Source organism: Amblyomma mixtum, chromosome 8 (genome assembly GCF_055824585.1).
Source record: "Amblyomma mixtum isolate Tamu chromosome 8, ASM5582458v1, whole genome shotgun sequence".
NCBI classification, from domain to species: Eukaryota; Metazoa; Arthropoda; class Arachnida; order Ixodida; family Ixodidae; genus Amblyomma; species Amblyomma mixtum.
The window spans coordinates 141,219,524-141,237,182 of NC_143019.1; the positions used below are offsets into that span (position 1 = coordinate 141,219,524).

General features: G+C 46.1%; 1 protein-coding gene across 1 annotated transcript in view; it reads left to right on the top strand.

Annotated features, from left to right (window-relative positions):
- LOC149334654 (galactosylceramide sulfotransferase-like) overlaps positions 1-17,659 on the top strand; it is a 123,622-nt gene that overhangs the window by 63,108 nt on the left and 42,855 nt on the right. Inside the window, exon 3 of the mRNA XM_089555277.1 lies at positions 1,827-2,138. Within this exon, the coding sequence (XP_089411403.1) occupies positions 1,827-2,138 (312 nt within the window). The remainder of the gene's footprint in view (positions 1-1,826; positions 2,139-17,659) is intronic.

The following is a 17,659-nucleotide window of genomic DNA, read 5'->3' on the forward strand; positions in this document are numbered from 1 at the left end:
AAAAACACTACAGAGATCCGCGGCAATATTGGAGCGAGTTATTGAAGAATTAGTATTACTCTTGTGCAAAAATTCAACACCTTGCTAATGGTAGATTTTCAAAAATAGCTACATAAGTATAAATTCCAATCTAGTTTCGAACTCTAATCGAAGCTGCGTCTTTCTTCAATTTTCTTTGCAAATTTTATAGCCACAGCTTTTATTGCACCAGCTTTGTAGGCAAGTTTTGAAAAGCATTTTTCAAAGACTCACTTCGCCACATCTTCACAAACTTCAGAGCTCTGGGCGTAATGAAGGACAAACATGAAGGGAGAAGCAGGAGCCAACACGTTAATGTTAAATGCACACTTGTATCGAAAACTACTCGCTCAAACGAGCAATTCTGTTAACAACAAACGATAAATGTCAGAAAGCTGCGAATGACTGTTAAGAAGTGATAATTTTAGCAATTAACTCTATTTTGCTTTGATTCTTGATTTGATTCTTGATTCTTGACCATTTGTGTTACGTATTGACAATGCTTATGATAGGAGCTGTTTTAAAAGCTTTCACTTCGTTTAACGCTTTTCCCCGACAGCACGATTTTCGGATTGTTCAACAATAACAAAAAAGCCTGGTCCGAATTTCGTTCTCATATCAGCGCCCAACCTAAGCCATGCTGCTTGGCTTTCAAGTTAAATCGTAGCTTTCTTGCTTTCTTGCTTTTTAGTTTTAGTGTTTTTTTCCTTGTCTTCGTGTGCTTGCTGCACTGCTGATCGTTGAATACTGAAAAAAAAAAGGCTCTCGCCTTAAGCCTCGTGCCACATTGGGTTGGACGCGGTATCACTTAAAAGATTGCCTCCTATAAACTGCCGTGGTGATGCTCGAATAAATGGGCGCCAGTGCTTACCGTTATTTTTATGAAGTTTTGCTGTAAGAAGGAAAATATGATCTAAATGCTGCGTGCGAGGTCGGGATTTTATCCCGCATCACCGGAATCACAAGCCAAGTGTCTTAACTACTCAGCAAGCGCAGCGGGTGATTGTGAAGAATGTCTTGACGGCGCTAAAAGTGTCTGCGCTTCTTGGCCTAGATGCGATGCTGCTGCGTAAGGGTAGGGCTCTCTATACGACACAACGTCATGTCCACTTGCCACATAGCGCTAAAAGAACACGGACGCAGGGAGACACACAGGACGGGCGCTAACTTACAAATGAAGTTTATTGCATAAAACCAGGCCATATAGCAGAGAAGAGGAGATAAAAACCTTTGAAATAAGGAAGCACTCAAACAGCGTTATCGTCGAACAACATTTAATGATTAGCAGACATGGAAAGCATTTCCTGGAAAGCACTGAGGCAGCACTGAGGCAAAGCTGTTTGAGTGATTCCTTATTTCGAAGGTTTTTATCTCCTCTTCTCTGTTATATTGCCTGGTTTCATGCAATAAACTTCAGTTGTAATCGAGGGTTTGACGGCATACCGTCTGGTCAGGAATCATGGTGATGAGGATTGCTGGTCACTGGCCAAAGTCAATAAAGATGGAAAGACGTTTCGGGAGCGCTACGGCTCCCTTGTTCACTTTATCACTATATATCACTATATAGTGAACAAGGGAGCCGTAGCGCTCCCGAAACGTCTTTCCATCTTTATTGACTGTGGCCAGTGACCAGCAATCCTCATCACTTCAGTTGTAAGTCAGCGCCCGTCCTGTGTTTCTCCCTGTGCCCTTGTCCTTTTAGCGCTATGTGGCAAGTGAACCGCCACCAACTCGCCCAAGCTTCTACTCTGACAACGTTATGGTTCTGCGTGACACACGTTGTACCAGCGAGCTCGCGTTCTTCGCAGGCCAGGACTCACCTGACCCTGGAGGAAGTGGCGGCTGCCGCGGGGAACGCGTCTCTCGCCAGGCGGCTGCAGAGCCTGGCTCGGAACCGGACCAGGAGCAAGTTGGGCTTCAACCAAATGAGCTTCGATCTGGGCTTGGAGCCGGCGCTCTTTGGGAACGCGTCCGCCGTGCGGCGCTTCGTGCAGCGTGTGGATGCCTCGTTCGACCTGGTCATGGTGGCGGAGCGCATCAACGAATCTCTGGTGCTGCTGCGCCACCTCCTGTGCTGGGACGTCGACGACGTGGTGGTCTTCAAGCACAACGCTCGGCAGGTATGTGGCTGACGTGGAAGCCCTATGGAAACATTTCTTAGGAACGGCTGATAAGAATCACTGGTATAACGTGTACGTATGACGTGGGAGATATAGAGGTATAGATATCTTCACCACAAGCTTTCCATACCTTCCCCGTAAAGTTCCGTCATCATTTCCGTATTACAGGTACTATATGCCACAGAGGGCTCGTAAGCTTCTCTATGAGCGTGTCCGCATATTCCGTGTGAAGTAATGTGCTTCACATGGTTTCGATAACAGGCCCACAGGTAACCTCAGGAATTAATGGAATTGTCATGTAGAGGTAGACGCCAGGTTGAGGTCTCGAAAGAGGTTACAGCTCCTCGCTTCCCTCTGAAGAGGCCGCATCAGGTGGGCAGGTCTCCCGTTTACTGGGTGATCTATGTGCCGATGTCCGCAGGCCAAGGGTCTCAGGCAGAGCATTAGAGATCAAATCTGTAGAATTCACCCCTTCCTCCCGCCCCCCGGCAAGGCAAGAGCACCGCCTACTCCCGACCGAGTCTTGCCAGGCAAATAAGGAACAAGCCTCAAGCGATGCTGCTAGAATGTCTCCCTTTTTTTACTCCCATCCTGAGGCAGTGTTGAGATAGGCGTCAGCGGCTCTGGCTTGGAAGCAGCCAGCACAGATGATTCTACTGTATGGGTCGGAGTTCAGGACCAAAATGAAGGGGCTGAAGTTTATGCAAAACCAGACCCCCTTTCCGAAGTGTCTGCACGTGTCGAACGCCGCGGCCGCCGCCGCGGGGAGACGGACGTTATGTTCCCCAATTGCCGTGACCGTGCCGTCGAACAAAGAGCCTCGTTTCCTACGGTTCTTCGGCGTGCCGAGTACCGCGACGAGCTAGCGGGCATCATCCCCAACATCCGGGTTGCAGCCGGGGTTGCGGCAGTGAACAAGCCCTGACCATTCTGTACTCCTCAAGCAGGTCCGTTTCACCTTTCAAGAAGCCGTCCACTGCAGCACTCACGTGTGACGATCACAGTGACACAGCATCAAGAAAAGACATCTTTCACCGATAATCAAATCAGCCGACAGCGCCACCGACGTTCAACGTGCCCTCCCGCCCCCCAGAACGACTACTACATAAGGATCGACACCGCACAAGATCGACCATTTGGCAGCCGGGGTTGCGGCAGTGAACAAGCCCTGACCATTCTGTACTCCTCACGCAGGTTCGTTAGTTTCATCGATTTCCACGTGTACTTTTTTTGCCGCAACCACTGCTGCCCATACCAGTCCTTTCTCTGTCACGATGCCCACCAATGCAGAATTGGCAAAAGATGTTGAAGAGCTGAAAAAAGAAGTGTCCGAATTGCGAGACAGCCTTACTATGTTCAAAGAACTCTACGAGGCAATGAAAATCAAGCAAGCTGACTTAAGAAAAGAGAATAAGGAACTTGCTCGTTGCAATGAGCAGTTATCACAGCGATTGTCTGAACAGGAGCAATATTCCAGGATAAATAACGTTGAGGTTAAGGGAGTTCCTTCGACTCAGGGTGAGAGCTGCGTCGCAATTCTGGAAGAAATTGGCTCGAAAATAGGTTGTTCAGTTTCTAGCACTGACATGGAAGTTGCGCATCGAGTTCCTGCGAAAACCGACACCAACATCACAGCACGATTTTTTTCCCGCGTCAAGAAGGCAGAATTCATTTCCAAAGCAAGAAAAGCACGCATCTCCATGAGCTCCATCGGATTTAAGGTCCATGCTAACAATGACAAGCCCATCTACATGAACGATCACCTAACCCCAGAGAACAAACGTTTTCTTGGCAAAGCACTGTCTCTGAAAAAAGAAAAAAACTGGGAGTTTGTGTGGGTAGACAATGGCCGTATCAAGGCAAGGGAGACCAAGGATAGCGACGTCTACCGTATCTCTGGAGTTGATTATCTTTCAGTCTTCACGTAAAAGGAGCACCACATATCAATAATCATCAAGCACTTCTCACTAGACCACCTTAAAAGCCTCCTCCTTAATTCAGCTGATACCCATAAGTCTATTATTCATTTTAATTCTCGCAGCTTACCAAGGCATTACGATGACTTAGTAAATTTTTTAACGCTCTTTGATCACGCCTTTTCAATCATTTGTCTTTCTGAGACATGGCTGTCATCCGACGATGATAGGCTGTTTGCTCTTCCTGGCTATCACAATGAATACTATCACAGGTTAGCTGATCGACACGGAGGATCTGCTATCTTTATTTCTAACGCTATATCATACAAACGCCGTCACGACATCGCGTTTCAAACAGAAAAGTGCGAATCAGTATGGTTAGAATTTGACAAAGCAATTTTTGCTCCACACAGAAACACTGTCATTGGTAGTATCTATCGCTCACCATCCGCGTCTTATGAGCACTTTTGCCATGAACTAGAAGTCATCCTCCAAATTCTAAATCGTGAAAACAAGAACATTGTAATCGTAGGTGACATTAATATTGACATAACTGACATTTCTGACAGCTCTTGTTCTGTATACACAAACTGCTTTCTCGGCCATGGTTTGGAGTCACTATTGGCGTCATCAACGCGCATTGCTCATCGAGGCTCTAGCACCCTCATTGATCATATATTATCTAATGTCATTACGCCTCAAATCGCAGGAGTCATCAACTTTGATATCACGGACCATTATCCCACTTTCCTGTTAATTGAATGCCCTAATAACACGCCCCCCAGAAAACGCTAAAAGCAAACATTTGATAGAAACCGGTTTGTTGCGATAGTGGCTGAGACTAACTGGGATAGCATACTACAAGAAACATGCGCCAATAAAGCGTTCAGTAAATTTTCTGCGAAGCTCAAAGAAATAATTAGCTCATGCACATCAGTAACTCCCATCACTCATTGGTATTCAGTTCCCCGGAATCCATGGATAACCAAAAGCCTTCTAAGCTGTATAAATAAAAAAATGACCTTTTCAAAAAGGTTAGAAAGCAACCATTTAACGTGCACCTAAAACAGCGCTATCAAAAATACTCGGATGCTCTCTCCGCAGCACTTAAACGCTCCAAACAAGATTACTACCAAAATGAAATACTTAGAAATGGAAATGACACTCGTAAGAATTGGGTAACAATTAAGGAATTTCTGAATATAGCTGAAAACAAAACGAGCATAACGAAAGTCTCTGACGGTGAGTGTACTTTAACTGACCAAACTGACATTGCTAATGCATTTAATTCCTTCTTCTCGCGCCGCGGTTCCCCGCCTCCAAGTAGTTACTGTGGCCCTCGTCGATGCCCTCACTCTTTTTACTTGCGCCCTACTTCACCAGACGAAGTCTTCCAAATAATTTCTAGCCTAAAAAATACCGCTCCTGGGATCGATGAAATTCCTTCTTTCAAAGTAAAGCTGGTGGGTCGTGAGCTGTCTAATGTTCTTAGTCACATTATTAATTTAGTATTTAGGACTGGTGTTTTTCCAACTGAACTTAAAAAAGGTAAGGTGAAGCCGATATTCAAGAAAGGCGACAAAGAATGCCTAAGTAACTACTGTCCAATAACTATATTCCCTTTCTTTAGTAAAGTAATAGAAAAGTTAATTGTTAATCGCATAATGAACTACCTCATTAAATTCCAGCTGTTAGCAAATCAGCAATTTGGATTCCGGCCTAATTACTCCACAGAACTAGCTTTAATCGAATTCAGAGACAGTATTAAGCAATATATTGATAATGGGTTGTTTACCGGTGCTGTTTTCTTAGATTTCACCAAAGCATTTGACACAATTAATCACACTATACTGTACACTAAATTAGAATCTCTAGGCATCTGTGGGCCTGCTTTAGCTCTTTTACGCAGTTATCTCACTAACCGTATACAATTAAGCAAACAAGGTAAGGGGATTGAGGGGCTCGTTATAAATATGAGAGAAGCCAACAGCCACAGAAACCAAGGGGCACAGGGGATTTTATAATTTATTTATTTATTTTGCGGTGTTGATTAGTTTAGAATATTACTGAATATGTTATCGCTTAAAGCTAATTGATTAGAAAAGCAGAAGAAAAAACAACCACATGCCTCCGGTGCGATCCGAACCCACGACCTCCGAATTATGCGTCCGGTGCTCCGGACGCACCGGACGCGTAATTCGGAGGTCGTGGTTTCGGATCCCACCGGCGGCATGTGGTTGTTTTTTCTTCTGCTTTTCTAATCAATTAGCTTTAAGCGATAACATATTCAGTAATATTCTAAACTAATCAACACCGCAAAATAAATAAATAAATTATAAAATCCCCTGTGCCCCTTGGTTTCTGTGGCTGTTGGCTTCTCTGATAACCGTATACAAGTTGTCCAGCTACAAGAAACATTGTCTTCCTCTTTAACTATTAATTTAGGACTGCCGCAAGGCTCCATTTTAGGTCCGCTTCCTTTTCTCATTTTCATCAATGACTTACCTTTGTCCTTAATTAACACAAGATTATTAACATTAAGAAATTAACATCTTAGAAGCAGTCCAAAAGAAAGCTGTGCGTTTTATATGTCATCGTTATGATCGCGATTTCTCACCCTCTTCTACACTTCTCTCATTGAATTTAACCACGCTGTCTGCCCGTCGCCACACTGAATCATTAAAATTCTTAAATTGGGTTGTCAATTCCTCAGTAAGGCTCTCAGCTAACCACTACATTAACTTTGCACCATTATCATCTACAAGAAGTCATCACGAGCTTAATTTGATACCGTAATTTGCGCATGCTAATTTTTTCAAATTCAGTTTTTTTCCCCGTTCAATAGAAGCCTGGAATTCTTTACCTGGGTCCATTCGTTCTCATCCATTTCAAAACTTTGTAACTGCCCTTGAAGACGCATAATAGCTGTGTATTCTTACCCTGTTGTTAACAGTTCCTTTATTGTTTGATATTTCATTTGTGATTTTAACTTTTTGTATTTCTCACTTTGTACATTTTGCTGCATTTTGTTTCCTTGCATTTTGTGTTTTTCCCACTCCTGCCATAGCGCATACAAATTGCGCTGCAGTATGTAAAAATAAATAAATAAATAAAAATAAATAAATAAATGTATACTTTACGCGGATGATACGACATTATTCACTCAGGATAGCAATTTCACAAGCCTAATAAACAAACTAAACATGGACTTACAGAATATTGTTTTATGGTGTGAAAATAACTTACAACTTAATCCTACAAAAACCACTTTCATGATATTCCGCTCTCATCAAAAGCATGTCATCCCGAGCCCAGCCATTTATCTGGGACATCATATTATCACTGCCTCCGAATCAGTTACATTTCTCGGCATCACGCTTGACTGTCATCTAAAATTTCATCTACACACCAAATCTATCAGTAAAAAAATTTCATTTGAAATATGGGTGTTAATAAAAACTAGACTCTTCTTTATAAATGAAATGAAATTTAAGCGCACACGAAAAACGCACACAAGAGGAGATACACACAGGACAGGCGCTAACTTCATCTGATTTATTCGCAGGTAAGAGAGCGAAAATATATACATAAAACGAGACATGCGCAGTAAAGAAACAGATCGTCATATCACAATGCGTGCTCAAGGTATCTGTATTCTGCCTGCAAAAGATTAACTGATGTATCACTCACACAGTCATGCCCCCTCTTCCTGATGTGAAATGCTTCTAATAACTCACGTGCCGTCTTATCACCGCTCCTGCCAAGAATCTTTATCTCCTTCAGCCGCGGCTCGCACGCTCTGCAGTTCGCACAATGGTCAGCCAAATGTGTCCCTCCACCCCTTAATGCCCGCAAATGTTCCCCCGCCCGGTCATTGACACACCGCCCAGTCTGGCCTATGTAAGCCCTACCGCAGGTCAAAGGTATCTCGTAAACGACACCGGAACAGCAGTCGACATACTTCTTTGAGTGCTTCTTCCTGCAGCCACTCTTCTTTTCCGTGCACGAAATGCGTGAGCAAAGGTGGGCAAGTTTCTTCGGTGCGGAGAACACCACAGGAACGCCGTGTCGGCTTGCCACCTTCTTCACATGATGGGCAACCTTGTGGATATACGGAACCACTACTGGTTTAAACTAGTTCCTTTCTAGTACGTACGCTTTGGCGAACATGACCTGCTTGGTTTTTCGAAGAAGGTGAGCTGCGGACGTAACATATGCGGGCGATTCATTGGCACCGCATCTTTCAATTTTGAATCAGGTTTGAGGTTGGAAGACACTACAGCTGCCGTTGCGATCCACAGACGGACGGCCGCTAGATGAGCTGGGAGTACAGTACAATTATACATAGCATAACCTCGAACGCTCAACTGTGCATAACACACAAGATACATTACCTACACTACACTATTCCTTACAAAACTTCGAACATCAAATGCTGTCATTAAAAAGTTTTTTTCACAGAGAATTGACCCCCTTCAGAATGGGAGTTACGCCTAGAGAGCGTTTGAAATATCCGCGCTATCAAGAGGACAAAACCTCTTCAGAAGCCATCACCATTCCCATTTTCCTTTCCCTTTCGATAGAGCACATCAAAATTATGCTTCTGTAGGGCGAGACTGCAGCGCAGGAACCGTCAATTTTTTTGGAGAGATGTTGCGGAGCCATGACAATGGTCGGTGATTGGTCTCGATCATGAATCATGAGCCTCCTCAGTAGCACTGCAGTTGTGGAGCAGTCCACACTAAACATACGCACTCCACCTCCGAGACACTGTGCGCTTCACGGGTCGTGAGTTTTCTGCTCACGAAGAGCACGGGGTGTACCTCTCCGTTGTCGTCATGCCGGCTCGGAACCGCCCCCACGAACCGTTCACTCGCGTCGCACTGAGTAATGAAGGTGCGGTAGTAGGATGGACCTTCGAGTACGGGCCGGCTGGTCAGCGCTCACTTTAACGCAATATAAGCTTGTTTCTTCTTGTTCCAATTCACTTTTATCGGCTCTGTGTTCCTCAAGCTGTCCGTAAGTGGACTCGCCATCTCCGAATAGCCTTGAATATAGTGCTGATAATAGCCAGCCAAGCCTAGAAAGGCGCTTATGTCAGTCTTAGTGGATGCCCTAGGACAAACGCATATGGTAGCGACCTTGGCGTCCAGCGGCCGGCGGTAGCCCCTGCTGATAATGTGAGCAAGCTACTAAAGCTCGGCATACCCAAGCCGGCACTTTTCTGCGCGGACAATTAACCCAGTGAACCTCCCAGGTGTCAGAAAATACTGCAATGTCGTCCAGGTAGGAAAGCGGGTATGATTCCGCACCTGCCAACACTCTAGCGATCAACTGAGAAAAGCAGAACGGTGCGCTCTTGAACCCGTAGCTCATTACGAGCGGTCTAAAAGTGCCGAGGGGTGAGATAAAGGCCGCTTAGCGGCTTGGCCTTTCGGTCAGGGGAACCTGGCAGTAGCCGCGGGTTAGGTCGAAAGTCGAGACGTACTGGGCCCTACTGGCAGTTTCCACCCGCTCTTCCAAATTAGGAATGGGGTAAAGTTCGCGTCGTGTGACCGCATTTAACATTCGGTAATCAATGAAGGGCCGAAACTCTTTTCCGGGCACTTTTACAGCACGACAGGGGACGTGTATTCGCTTCCCGCTGGCAAAATGACACCGAGATAAAGCATGCAACGAATCTCGGCACTGAGGATCTCTCTCTGTCTGAGCGAGACGTGATACGCTCGGGAGCGAATAGACCCTTCGGTAGTCACTTGGATATCGTGCTCCACTAGGAGCGTCTTTCCCGGCCTTGCCGAGAAAGTGTCCTCGAACTCTAAAAATAGCCGCTGGAGGTCCCCGTTTGGTGGCTCGGTGAGAACTGCATCGCAACGTATCCTAGAGAGATACAAAACAGAGATACAACAGAGGGAGATAAAAAATCTGTCCGTACCTCGTCAGGGGCATTTAATGCAAGCTGGACGATCGCTTCGCCTTGTCGGTAGGGCTTCACGAGATTGCAATAGTAAATGTTGACATTTTTTTCTTCTACCCCACATTTTTACCGCGTGGTTGGTTATCGAACTTTTTTCCACAACCTCCGCGGGGCCTTGCCATTGCACTTCCAGCTTCTTTGCTTTCGACGCTGCCAGCAGCATTACTTATCTCCTGCCGGAAACTAACGCTGCCGTGCGCTGCGGTCGTAGTAGAGTTTTGCTTTTCGCTGGGCCGACTACATATTAGCCTCAACTAGCTCTTTGCACTACTCAAGCCGTTCGAGTAGCTGATTACATACTCGTGGACGATGGAAGTCTAGTCCCCCGCCCTCGCACATTTCGCGGAGCATGCGAATGAGCAACCTTAGCGACCGACTGTAAAGCAGTTCACATGGACTAAACCCGGTGGCTTCATGCGATACTGAGCGAAGCGCGAACATGATGGCTGGCAAACACTCTTCCCAGTCTCTGCGGTACTCGTAGCACTGGGCCCTGAGGACACTTTACAGTACAGAATGCCACGTCTCGACTGTGTTACTTTGATGTTGTGAAGGTATAGGATGCGCAATGAAAGGACGAACCACGAAGAAAGACACAGACACACACGCAAGCGCACTAACAACTGTTTATTTCTTCCTTGGAACGCTTACTTATACACCTGGCCACGCATGCTCAAATGCAATCTTTAACCACAATGGATGGTTGTTTTCCTTGTGTTGTTGGAACTGTGTATATATGCCTCGTTCCAAACAATAAACACTAGTTGAAAGTCAGCGCTCGTGTGTGTCGTGTCTCCCTTCTTGTCCGTGTCTTAGTGCGCGCTGTTCCGGTGAAAATGAGTTACCAACTTGCCCAAGCATCTGTTTTAACAAATTTCGTTCCCAGAGATTGCGACATCAAGCATGAAAATCGATTCGTGTCATGTGAAGAAGGTGTAGTGTATGCAATTCCCTTGTCATGCGGCAAGCTGTATGTGGGTCAGACGGGGAGATGCCTCAATGAACGCCTGAAGGAGCACAATAATAACGTGCATAACACAGTAAAAGGGCATCTCGGGATTCATTGTAGAGACTGTGAAAAGAAAACTTGCCACCCTGACTTCACTAGCACACGAATTTTAAGTAAACACAGTGACCAATTAACACGCGAAATAATCGAAGCAGCGCACATCGCCTGGTCTAAAGACGCATGCGTCATTAGCCCCTCTTTATCGATCAGTTCAAAAGAATTGGCATTTTTAGTGAAGGGAAAATGATAATGTTGTTATCGTCCTTGTTCAGTGTGACATGCATGAATTGACTATGAATCTATGAATGGATGGTTGTTTTCCTTGTGTTGTTGGAACTGTGTATATATGCCTCGTTCTAAACAATAAACACTAGTTGAAAGTCAGCGCTCGTGTGTGTCGTGTCTCCCTTCTTGTCCGTGTCTTAGTGCGCGCTGTTCCGGTGAAAATAACCACAATAGTCATGCCAAGGGCTGTTAACGCAGACGCGAACGCAAAAAGTTGATTGCGGCTACGTACAGAGCCACGGACGTGTCACTGATACAGTCTACAGCGTTTTTCCTTTATGTGGAAAGCTTCCAAAGCCAGCCGCGCTTGTTCATTTTTGCTTTTTCCCAGTGTCACGGTCCCGTCAAGTCGCGGTGCGCAATGGCGGCAAGAACTAAGATGGGACACAAGGTGTGCCCCTTTGTCTGTGTTGTTCCTAACTTTATTCGCATGCTCCCTGCGTTGCTCGTTTATGCACCGTCCTGTCTGCCCAATGTAGGTCTTACCACATGAAAGAGGGAAGGAGTATACCACCCCGGTGGCGCAAGGGATGTAGGTAGTCCCGTGCCTGATTAGGCATCCACTCCTTCTATCACCGCACGTTCGGGCGAACAGCTTCGCCAGTTTATTCGGCGCAGAAAACGCCAGAGGGACACCATGCCTGCCTGCAACTCTCTTGAGGTGATGAGACACCTTATGCAGATATGGCACCACCACAGGCCTGAACGCTTCGCGTTCACTCGTCCCTCTCATACTTGGCGTACCGGTCTTCATCTTTCGTATCAGGGCCTCGGCAACCGCCGTCAAGAGCGACATAGGGAAACCTGCTGCCGAAAGCCGGCGGACCTGATTGTCAAAACTTGCCTGCAATTGATGCACACACGACTTTTTCAGAGCCGATTCCATGCAAAGGGAAGCAATGCCTATTTTCACAGTTTTGGAATGCTCTGATTTGTACGGCAAAAGTTCCTTTTTTGCACGAGGTTGGTAAGACCAACATACATGCCGCACGCAGAACTCTAGTTAGAGGTCCAGGAACTGCAGAACACTCCTGTGGGGAAACTTATGTGTAAAACCAAGACCTTGTCCGTGTTGCTTAAAACTTCTAAAACTTCATCAATCGCATCCTGGCTGGAATAGTCACGCGCTAAAAACACTAAAAAATTGTCAACGTACCTAAACACTTTTAAAACCTTTCCCTTGCTAAAAACATCGTCTAAAGACTTGTCAATACTCGATAAAAAAATTTCACAGAGAACTGGAGCAACACAGCACCCGATGCAAATGCTGTTGCGCTGCAAAAATGGCTGGTCATTAAAAACATTAAAAGTGACCTTAAGATAATATTCTAAAGAGATTTAAAAAGTTCCTCACAGAAAGTCCCGTAGCGTTCTGGAAACTGAGCTCACCATTTTCCTCAATGCATGATTTCACCGCATACAAAAGCTCGCGCTGTGGCACTGACAGGGCGGTGCATAAACGAGCGACTCAGGGAGCATGCGAATAAAGTTAGGAACAACACAGACAAAGGGGCACACCTTGTGTCCCATCTTAGTTCTTGCCGCAATTGCGCACCGCGACTTGACGAGACCGTGATATTGGGAAAAAGCAAAAATGAACAAGCGCGGCTGGCTTTGGAAGCTTTCCACATAAAGGAAAACGCTGTAGACTGTATCGGTGACACGTCCGTGACTCTGTACGTAGCCGAAATCAACGGTTTGCGTTCGCGTCTGCGTTAAGAGCCCTTGGCATGACTATTGTGGTTAAAGATTGCATTTGAGCATGCGTGGTCAGGTGTATAAGTAAGCGTTCCAAGGAAGAAATAAACAGTTGTTAGTGCGCTTGTGTGTGTGTCTTTCTTCGTGGTTCGTCCTTTGATTGTGCATCCTATACCTTCACAACATCATGTACCAACTAGGCCCAACCCAAGTTTTCTTGCTTTTACTTTGAGGGTGCTGATAGGGCTGTGATTAATGCGAATCTCGCATTTCTCTCAAAAAGTGGCGGTGAGTATGCTCATGAACACGCTATCTTGGTCGCTCTGCAACTCGGAGGGGAAACCGACCTCAGAAAATACCTGCAACAGCCCGTCAACAATTTCCACAGAGTTCATCTCCTTCAGGAGAAATACCTCGGGAAATTTTGTTGCGGGGCAGATGATTGTTAGGATGTAGCGATAGCCGCATGCAGTTGCAGGTAGCGGCCCTACATCATCGACCACAAGGCGCTGGAGTGGTTCATTGATAATGAGCACAAGTTTTAGAGGTGCCTTATTTTTATGCTGGGATTTTAGATACGTGTCATACTTGTGCACAAATTTCTGAAAATCTTTAAAACACCCTGGCCAGTAAAATTCCCTTCAAAGCCGGGCCTTTATTTGATTTTTTTTTTTTGATGCCGCGATGGGCGGACCAGCCGCTTCACAGACACAGCTTTAGCAAGCTAGCCCGAGATTTTGTGGCACGACTAGCTGATCGTGATGCACGGCTTTGGTGTCTGTACTGGTGACACAGTACTCCTGCTCGCCGTTTCAGAACGACGTTTTTTCGCCAACCTCACTCCGACATGATCACTCATATCTTGGACAGTCGCGTAGTTTGCCTGTTCACCTGTGATGGTATCCCGGTGTACTTTAAGCAGCTCTAGAAAGAATCCAATAAGGGGGGCACTAGAGAAATTTCTAATTCTTCATTGTCCTAACTCGGTGACGCGGCAGGCAGCTCATCCGCGAGAGCCTTGGTCCCTGCATCTACTGCGGCATTTTCTTCGGCGGTTGCATCCTTTTCAAGTCCCTCAGGACTCAACAGGACCACTATCTCGCGGGCTTTGGAACGCGTCAGCGCATGCATGGACTGGTCGCCGTCGCTCAAGCACCTCTTCTTTAGCTCGTCCTCAGAGCGGTTTAAGGTAGGGGCACTGCTCCGGCAAAGTCACTGAAAACGCCGCTTCGGCATGCAGCGCCCCAGACGGGCCCTCAATGGTGACGCACGCGGCAGGCAGACACACTGCCCTCCTGCGTCACCTGCCTGATCCGAGCGCTCTCGCCAGTGAAATCTTGCGGTGAAACGAGCGCAGGGTGAATTACATTCTTTGTGGCGGCGGAGTCGCGCAGGACGCTACACCTTTGCCCATTCACTGTCATTTCGAGCATGTACGGCTCTAGTAGGTGCATATTTTCCTCGTCGAGGGTATTCAGCGAAAAACCAGCCTAGACCTTCAACAGCCACTCGCGATAGGCCCAGGCTCGCTACAGCGGAAACAGACTGTCAGTTTCATCGCGTCGAAGTCTTTAGCACGATCCTTCTATTTTGTTTTTTGTCTGCGCCATTTCTACCGACGGAGCCTTTTTCGCGGCCCACCTCATTTACCCCTTTCTCTACCCTCGGCGGTGCCGCTATGTTCTCGTTTAGCATGGGGCGGTTCCCGAACTCCCCGTAGGACTCTGTTGTTTCCCGCAAGCTTTCTTTTTCTGTTTCGCGTCTTACCTGGATTTTTTCAGCAAGCCCGGCGGCGAGCTCTAAGCTTTTCTTTTCGGGCCTGTCTTGCACCCAGAGCCGCGTATCCTCATTTAAACAGTTGTAAAATTGTTGTAGACAGATTTGTTCTACAACTTTGTCGCGGTCGTCATAAACCTCCTCGGCCTTGAGCCATTCTATCAGATTTGCCTTAAGACAGCAGGAAAAATCTCAGAATGACTAAAAGGGCCGCTTCCCCGTGGCTCTGAACCATCGACGGAAGGCGTCGGCCGACAGACGTTACTTTTCCAGCAAGGTGGTCGTCGCTTTATCGTAATCATCCGCCTCCGCCTTTGTTAGCCAAGCAAGCACGTCAGCAGCCTCACATGAAAGAACCGTCAATAGGGGTTGAGGCCAGGCTTTGCGAATAAAGTTACGGTTTTCGCACGCGGGGTGAATGTTCAAAATGAATAACCTGACATCTTCGCCCATTCTGAAAGGTGACAGAAGGTCTTTCATTTTAGACGGCTGCGATGACTGGCTACTCACAGCAGAGGCCGCGCGCGCTTTCGCTGTTTCTGCCTGAGCTTCACCTCCAGTTGCTCCATTTCTAGCTCCTCTCCATCTTTCCTCTTTAGTTCCTCCAACTCCTCTTTTCTACTTATTTCCTCCTATTGCACTGCTATCTCCTCGTCCTCAAAACCGAGATCCCCTATCGCACTGACAACCTGCTGCTTCTTCACTGTTTTACTACAAGCAGTCCCTTATTATATAATAATAATAATACTTTTATTTCTGCCTCAAAAAAAAAAGTGACAGAGGAGCTGCAGAAAAAGCTGTCATAGACAGCTTGACTGAGCCGCAGCCCCCTATACCGGGCAGCAGTGACAGGCGACGAGAAAAAAAAATAACAAAAACAAAACAGAACAATTCAGAGAAAAACACATTATTAACATCAAGAAAAATCTTACCTCTAGTTTGTACATGTGTGCAATTTACATGGTCATCCAAACATCATTGCATAAGTTAAGTATCTTTTAGCAGTACAACAAAAGCACAATGAATCAGACAATGCAAATTAAAGAAAACAAAAAACACCACTTAGTGCACTTTAAAGGAGAAAAATCATTTTGTAACACAGTCTATGTATAAGCAACGCAGCTCACGATGAGTACAGGTAAACAAGTTAAAATTGGTAGATTTGTATGCGTTTAGAAGAGAAGGAAGTGTATATTGCAGGCGCTGTTTACCAGTATTTATGCGTGGTGTAGGCACCAACCAGGCTTCAGGCTCTCTAAAAGGGTAACTCGCTTCTTTTTCTTTCAGATTTGCCAGACGTCGAATATGACTTATGTTATTTTTGGTTTCTAGTTTAAAACGAACACTCAGTCGATATTGATATAAATCAAAGATTTTGATTGTGCCAGTTTCACGAAAGAACGCTTTGCTGGGTGCTCCATAGTCCGCATTAAAGACGTAGCGAAGAAACTTTTTTTGCAGAACATGAATTTTTTCTAATGAGGAATACGTTGCAGTGCCCCATACAAGCTGGCAGTAGTTAATGTGGGCACAGAACAGTGTGTTATATAGAAGTAGTTTAATTGATTTAGGAAGAATGTATCTAATGCAGCCAATCGTGCCTGTTACCCTGGCTAACTGCCGGACAACATGATTTGCGTGATCTTCCCAAGACATGTGCGAAGAAAATTCTACACCTAGGCATTTGAAGTGATCAACAATTTCTATTTCTCTAGAGTTAAAGTTAATACTATCCTGTGGGGGGATCGGTTTGTTTCTTGGTCGAAATATTACAGCTTTAGTCTTTTGTTCATTCACGCGCATATAGTTTGATTGGGACCATCTTTCCAGAGTGATCATTGTCGTGTTGCACATTTGTATGAGGTCATGAATGTTACTCCCGGAGAAAAAAATGCTAGTATCATCGGCATATATGATGAACCTGGCATTGTACACATAATGCGATCAGTTCCATCTTACGCAGCTTTCGCCAGTCCATGACTGCCCTTAAGTGCTCCCTAGCAATGTGATCGCTAGTCTCTCAAGGATGTTGGTGCAAAGCAAGGTTCAAATCCGAACGGGCAACTACAACCAATGCACACTACGAGGGAGAGCAGCGCAAATGCTAAGCCTGGCCATACTCAAGGAGAGAAGGTAATGTACTAACCAAAACCGGAGCCAGGACACCATGCAGATGATCCCACCACTGTCACCAATTGTAGTGACTCGGGTAGCATGGCCGGACCGGTGATGGGACGAGGATGATAGGAGACTGGGTTACGAGGAAGGCAAGGAAAGCTTTATACATCTATTAACATTATGTATACGTACAGCAACTGGGAGTACTTCTCAGTCTAAGAGTCTCGATGAAAGGAAGCTACTTGATGAGAGCGACCCCTTGACCGGCTTGTGCACCGATCTTTGTAGGGGTTTTCTTTCCTAAAATTCCCAGATGGAGGCCGGGTTTGCCAAGGAAGGCGTGTCCATGCTCACTGTGGAAGATCATCACGCACTCCATCCCGAGGGAACGCACCCCATCACGTGTTGAGCTTGAGAGGAGGGGCAATCTGCATCGTGCAGACAAAGGAATCTCCACGAGTGGCGTCCCCACAATTTCCAGGTGGTAACAGGTGTTTTTAATCAGTGCACGGGCAAGGCTACGCGGAAGGGCACGCCATCTCAGCTTTCCCTTTGGAGACAAATGCCGATGTCAAAACATGATGACTGGACCCCGCCGACCCCTGGATCTTCTCGAGATGGGCAACTATGCTGGCAGAGCTGCGCAAGCATATTTCAGGGACGGCCAACTGGCGTCGTTGTCGAGGATAAGTTGGGCTTCGACTCCGCAGCATTTTCCGGTACTCCTTGGTAGCCCGTGGGA